The 7,085-nt window shown below is 33.3% G+C and overlaps 1 protein-coding gene across 1 annotated transcript; it reads right to left on the bottom strand.

The window, feature by feature from the left end:
* Positions 1 to 3,004: 3,004 nt before the first annotated feature.
* Positions 3,005 to 3,796, bottom strand: LOC101425992 (olfactory receptor 2T1-like). Its single transcript, XM_004479496.2, has one exon. It carries the CDS (start codon positions 3,794 to 3,796, stop codon positions 3,005 to 3,007), a length of 792 nt encoding a protein of 263 aa, XP_004479553.2.
* Between the last annotated feature and the right edge of the window lie 3,289 nt (positions 3,797 to 7,085).

Below are 7,085 nucleotides of genomic sequence, written 5' to 3'. Positions count from 1 at the left end.
TTTGTAATTTGTGTTCCAGAGTGTGATAGAGATGGACTCAGATGTGACCTTTCTACACATGCCTCTTCTGTTACTTTTACTGGACCTGTGGTTGGCGCTGGGGTTAGTGAATACTCAGGAGACCTCAATGTCTGGACTATCCATGTGACAGCCAGGCTCTGAACCTCAGCAGATTTGCAACTCCTGCCCTCTGGTTTATTGGACTTACCCTGGCCAGTTAACAGTGAGGTGAAGAAGGTCAACCACCACACCAGGGAGCCAAGAGTGTCTACAACTGCAAGCAGGAGAATTGCATTCATCATCCATGTGGAATCTAAGCCCCCTCCTGATAAAGAGGGAGACTCAACATAACCATCCCACAGTTCACAGGATGCAGGAATAGAATATGGATTAGAGTGGACTTACTGGTGTTCTGCTGCAGAACAATTGTGATTAGTAATGGAAGAAATTGTAGCATTGATGTGGAAAAAGTGGTCATGGTACCTGCTGAGGGTAGGGAGAGGGAAGAGGAGATATGATGTGGGGGCATTTTCAGGATTTGTCAAATATCTTAAGTTACAAAAGACCCAAGGAAGAGAGAAGGCCACTTGACCTGAATATATGTCTATTCCTAGATCAGCCATTGTGGTCATACAAACGGAGTAATATGATTGGCTGACTTTGGATCATATGGTTATGCATGTCACTGAGGAGTTAGTATTTCCTGACAGACAGGTGAATCAAGGCCTACATAATGGAAATAAAGGAGATGAAGCTTCTGATAAACAAAGGTGTGGTTACCAGAAAAAGAGAAACAAAAGTCCATATTCAATAGTAGTATTTAGTCCCATTTATTGTCCTGAATCCAGGGGCCCCCAAATCCTTTAAGGCAGAATAAAGAGAGTCTACCAGGGGAAAAGAAGGAAGATTTTTTACTTATTGTTGCAGGAATGATTTTATAGTTAGAAAAGAATGCCTATGTGGTGCATATCAGAAAATAGAAATGATTTTATAAGCCCAACTGAGCTAAGATGGTGGTCTGAAACAAAGAAATAATATTTTGAATGCATATTTTTGATTCACATTCCAATTTATTTTGCATTTATTGAAATTTTCTCCTGTGGGAATTGTTGCATTGAAACATCACTGCTCCAAAGAACTCTCATAGCCAAATATAGAGCAATTAATAAGCCATAAGTTGCATTTGTTAAAATAAACATGGGCAAATAATTCCAAACATTAGAAAATATTATAAATTTACATAAATGGAAGCAGTTGATATTGCAAAAAAAAATTCCAATAATTATTTTTTCCTGTGTTTTTGAGATAGTTATATTTGGAAGTTCACGTTAGTATTTTCTACATAGAAATAAATTTGCTGCTTATTAAGCACATGAAAGTATGAACAGCTGGATATTTAGACACAGAAATTATACCTTATATCTAACAGTTGATGGAAATATAAGTTAAATTTAAAAGGAAAAGATCTACCAGTGAAAATAAGAAGTATAGAACAAATAATGTAGTCATAAGATGTCTTATAACCAATTTTTTCGAAGTAAAAAGTGCAAATGCATAATTGATAACTCTAAAATTATTTTAAAAATAATGAATTAGTGATACTTTCATTCATAAATATAAAAGTATTTTGAATATGTGAAACTATATAGAACAGAACTAATGTACAGATAAAAATCATTATGAAGTATCTCAAACAAGCACTTTAATATCATATGCAAGACATTAGAATGGACTTTACTCTCATTGGCAAGTAACTAAGTAAATATTTATTGCAATTTTGATCATCTCTTTTCCCACTTATTGACATAATAAATAAAATAATAAATATAAAATGGTATGTCCTAAATTTAGTTGTGAACTTGTTTTACAAACATAAACTACACACATTCATATATATATACACCTACATCTATTTGCATTATTTAAATATACTAATTAACTCAATTGAATAAGGAAATTTACATATATATACATTATAAAGAAAAGCAGTCATTCAGTGGATCCATTATTTTCACTTTGAACATTTATAATTTAAATAATATTTCATGTAAAGAGGGAATGCTATTCTTTCAAAAAAAAAGTGCAAGGATGCATGATCATTGAGATAAAATTTAAGCAGATTACTAATTATGTTTAATAGGCCAAAACTACTACAGTTAATTAGGTAAATAGTATAACTATCTACAACATGTATTTTTTTTTTTTTGTAATTTGCTTTGTTTTATTAGAAAAAATACTCAGACAAGGTCTACAATCATCAGTCAATTAAGAATGACTTACAAGAACATGAAGCAATAAAATAAAAAATACAGGTACAAAATATATACCTGAAACACTTCTATTTGGCAATTTCATAACAAATAAAAATTAAAAAAGAACAATGGAGATTGCAGATGTATATTTTTAACAATTAGTTAAAACACATAACACTATTTCCAACATAATGTGCTGAGAACAGGGAGAAAATTGTATGTTTGCAGGGTAAACTGCAATGATATATTCAAAATTAAATATATTTTGTTAAGAATTGGAACTAATGTTTTGAGGACTTTATTACTAATGTGGATTTTTTAAACATTGTTTTATAATCTTTTTTATGGGATAATTAATGTAAAATTCAGTATTGAGTCAATATTACGTAGGTTGCGTGTTTCTCCCCAGATCTCATACCAAAAAGATAACAGAATTACATCTTGTTTTTCGCTCCCTGCAGATGAGTAGTGTCTTCAGCCACAGGGCATTTCGTTTAGTAGATTTGTGAAGTTAAAAGCAAGGAGCGATTTGTTTGATCATCAATTTGCCGAGGGTAGAAAATAGGTATGGCCATGAGGGAAAAGCAAAGAAAAAAGAAAAAGAAAAGAAAAAGGAAAAAAGAAACATAAACACAAAAAAAGAAAAAGATTTGTCTACTTTATATTGTTTATAGTCATTGTGGTAATGTTTCACAACTGTGATTCATTCCTTTATGTCCCATTCTCTACATATATCAATTTGTTATGGTGGTTTACCTTCCCAGAACTTTCCTGAGAGCTCCGGCTACCTCTTTGTTTCGTAGACTGTAGATGAGTGGGTTGAGCATAGGGGTGAGGATAGTGTAGAAGACAGAGACAACTTCGTCCAGCACAGTGCTATGATAGGATTTTGGGAGAAAGTACTTGATGATGGCTGTTCCATAGAAGAGAGACACTACAATTATATGGGAGGAACATGTAGTCAAAGCCTTTCTCATCCCCAAGTCTGACCCTAATCCCACAACAGTGGAGAGGATCTGCCCGTAAGACGCCATGATGGCAGACATTGGAATGAGGAGGAAAGCAATGCCACTGACAAAAATCAACTTTTCGTAAAGAGACGTATCAGCACAGACAAGTTTCAGGACCGCTGGGAGCTCACAAAAGAAGTGATGGATATTCCGATTGGCACAATAAGGCAGATTCAGAGTATATATGGCATGGACCAGAGAATTGAGCAGAGCACCCAGCCAGATGCCAGCCATCAGGGAAGCACAAACTGTAGGGCGCATGAGAACTGAGTAACGGAGGGGGAGGCATATAGCCACATAGCGGTCATAAGCCATGACTGCCAGGAGAAGGCACTCTACACCCATAAGAGCTATGAAGAGGAAAAACTGAATGCCACAGCTAATAAAGGAAATGGAGTTCCTACCAGACAAGAAGTCGATGGCAATCTTGGGAACAAAAGTGGAGCTATACAAGAGGTCCACAAAGGAAAGTTGGCTGAGAAGGAAGTACATAGGTGTGTGGAGTCGAGAGTCCAACCAAATGAGAATTATCATCGTGACATTGCCAGCAAAAGCCACAAGGAATACCAGAAATATGAAAGTGAAGAGGAGTTTAGGGGCTCGGACGTGGTAAAAAAGCCCCAGGAGGATAAAGTCAGTTCCAGTGGTCTGATTGTTCCATCTCCCCATTCTCTCCTTCGCAATTCATTACCTTGAATAGAGTACATACAATTCTTTAGTCCCACTATACATTCTGTTTGGCCCTATCTTCACTTTTCGATGTTCCCATCTTCTTTTTCTCCCACAGACTTGCAATAATAAATATTACCAGTTTTGAATATATTAATTTCTAAATCTTACTACACGTGTCTCATTATGATATCAATGTCACTGCACACTTATTTAAAAGAGTTTTAAAATATTTATACATTTTTATGTAGAATTGGATTAAAGAATTAAAAATGCATATATTGGTATACAACTTCTTCCTCCCATCTTTATCGCCACATATTGACTCCACAATCTCAGAAGACTATTGATGATATTAAAAACAGCACCAACAGAAACAAGCAAGCAAACACTGTTAGTGAAACCGTTCTAGTTAGTTCTTGGTGATGTTCTTCGTATGTGCTGGGATCTAGGGGAGTTCAGTTTACTGGGAAACATCCAGAGCCTAGCCAAAAAGGTCAATAGCAGAGTTTTAAAGGGCCATAAAGGAGAAAAGTTTGATGGACACATGCAGTTTAGAGTACATAATAGTAGAATAACTCAATTGATTTGAGAATAAATCAATTAATCCAATTGATTAAATTTGCTCATGTACAGCCATTACATTGAATTCCTCAACAAATGTATCCAAAATATTTAATAACTGTTAAGCAGAAGGTAGTTCAAAAACGTGTGGACTCCATTCTCTTGCTTAAACACAGGGAAGCTCCTCACTGCTAAAAATACATGAATTCTAAATTGCATTTTACAAATTTTTTCAAAATTGTATTTTATTATTTCATATAAAAGAACTGTAATTGATATAAATATAATTAAAAGGTAAATTATATAGTATTTTAAAATATGTGTGATGATACTTTCAGGGTTTTATTTTTTGGTACTTGTAACTGAAATTTCAATACTGACTTAAACTATTGAAGCATTTTCTTCAAAGAAGTCAGATCAATTAATAAAAGGAATATTTTTCTCAGAATTAATTTGGCAATTGGTCTTACACTGCATCTTTACTCCCACTGTTTGTGGAGCTATATGTATTGTCTTCTCTCATAGGAAAAGAGAGAGACATTAAATAATTCAAACAAATACAGAACAAAAGAAACACAAAGAAGTTGGAATCCTGAAGGAGACTTCATTTCTCTATATAAAGTTGACTAAGCATAAAAAAATAAAATAAATATATATGTAACGGAATCTGTCATTCTCAACCAGTGGCACATATATTGAAGAGAGAAATGCAGATGATGGTAATATAAAGTGGCAAATTCATTATTACAAAGTTCTGTTTCTATATCCTTAATCACCTCTTAGTGTGTTATTCTCCTTTCTACAAGGACTGGTTTTACATTATCATCAAGATCTTTTTCGAGTCAACAAGAATTTTGGAGGTTTGGATTACTTGTAATCATCTCTTCTTTCTAAATACCAAGAAAAAACTTGTTATATGATTTTCTAGTAAGCCAACCACTGGGAAGGACCCAAGCCAAAATGTACATATATATGTAAGGAAAAGAGATTCTCCCACACTTTTTTTAGTATTACCATAAAATAATATCTTATACATTATTGAAATGTTTTACACAAATGATATTTTATTAACTGCTCCATAATTTGGTAAAAATTTTATATTCTCTTTTCAACATTTTGATGTATAAAAAATGAATTTTAGCACAATTACAATAAAAATTTATTAATGTATGATTAGACATGACTGAAGGTAAAGGGTATATCTTAACTAAATGCTTCTCTTTACAGTGTGAATATTTGAAATTGCTATACAATTTTTATTATAACAAAGTCAAAAATCTTGCTTATAAAGCTTTTAAAATTTGTCTTATTTATATCAATCTTGGCCAAAGAAAAATTTAATATATATATACATATTTTCTCCTGTCCAGTTTAAAAGATATTCAATGACTATATATTCACAATATGTTTGTTGTGGTTTAATTATTGACTGAGAACAGTGTTTCTTCTCTTACCATTAAAGAATTTTTGAAAGAATATATGGATTATCAGGATGTGGACCATTGACCATGAGGTGCAGCGGTGCTCTGAGATGTATTCACCAAATCCCATGAATGTCTCATGATGATGGAGGAGATTGTTGCTTTGGGGGGAGGGGTGGAGTGAAGGGGGTGGGAGGTATATGGGGACCTAATATTTTTTAAATGTAATATTTTAAAAAAATAAAGACAAAAAAGGACTATCTTTAAGATATATGGACATTATAATCTTATATTATATCAACATATGCAATGAATATAAAAAACTGGCAGTAAAAAGCCTCAGTAAATTTTACTTTCATTTATACTGACTCAAAGAGCAGAATAAATTATGTATCATTGCTTTCAGGTGTGTTGCAAAAGCAAAACTGATAATGTTAATTAAGTTAGCCTCTCATTTCAGCATTACATTTTCTCTATCATTATCATTGCTATCATTCAACTGATTTTTTGGCTTAACATGAAATCCTATATTTTTTCCATACATACTAGATATAGAATATCTTTCCTCTTGATTTTTACTCACAATGTCATTAGAAATCTTCTTAGATAAAAGGAATTGATACAGAAATATATTCAGAAATATTCATCTTCCCTTGATGCCAGGGTCATACATTACCAATGAATCAAGGGGGTTAAATACCCCATGAAAGTCTCTACTACAGCTGTTGGGCAATTTACAATTCTACTTGTCCTCAGGGAAAATGTCCCTTGTCTGCTCCTCTGCTCCCTTTGGTAGTACATAGAAAAATGATTTCACTGTCTTTCTAATGCCCACACCAAATAAGTTTGTTCCTTTGGAATTAAGCCAAAAATGTAGTAGTCACATAATAATTCCTTTATTTGAGAACTTAATCTCACAGTTGAGATATATCAGTACAGAATTACCAGATGCCATTTGAGATCCAAAGTGAGTAGTTTACCTCCCTAGCCTCACCACTTATTAATGAATTCAAACTCCTTTTTATTGTTTTTCTTTTATGAAATGAGGTAATAAGGCAGTGTGTAGTGTAGGATTTTGTGAGTATAAAGTGAATTGATTAATGCAGATCTCTTGAAACTGCTAGGTACATGGACTTTGCTAAATATGTCAGAATATGATGATGTGTTCT

The sequence above is a fragment of the Dasypus novemcinctus genome, chromosome 16 (genome assembly GCF_030445035.2).
Source record: "Dasypus novemcinctus isolate mDasNov1 chromosome 16, mDasNov1.1.hap2, whole genome shotgun sequence".
Classification (NCBI taxonomy): Eukaryota; Metazoa; Chordata; class Mammalia; order Cingulata; family Dasypodidae; genus Dasypus; species Dasypus novemcinctus.
The sequence above is the reverse complement of the archived record's forward strand: the minus strand, read 5'-3'. Positions and strand labels throughout refer to the sequence as shown.

Excerpts from the sequence above, each read along its gene's own strand:
- LOC101425992 (XM_004479496.2), bottom strand. The coding sequence starts at position 3,796 with ATGATAATTCTCATTTGGTTGGACTCTCGACTCCACACACCTATGTAC.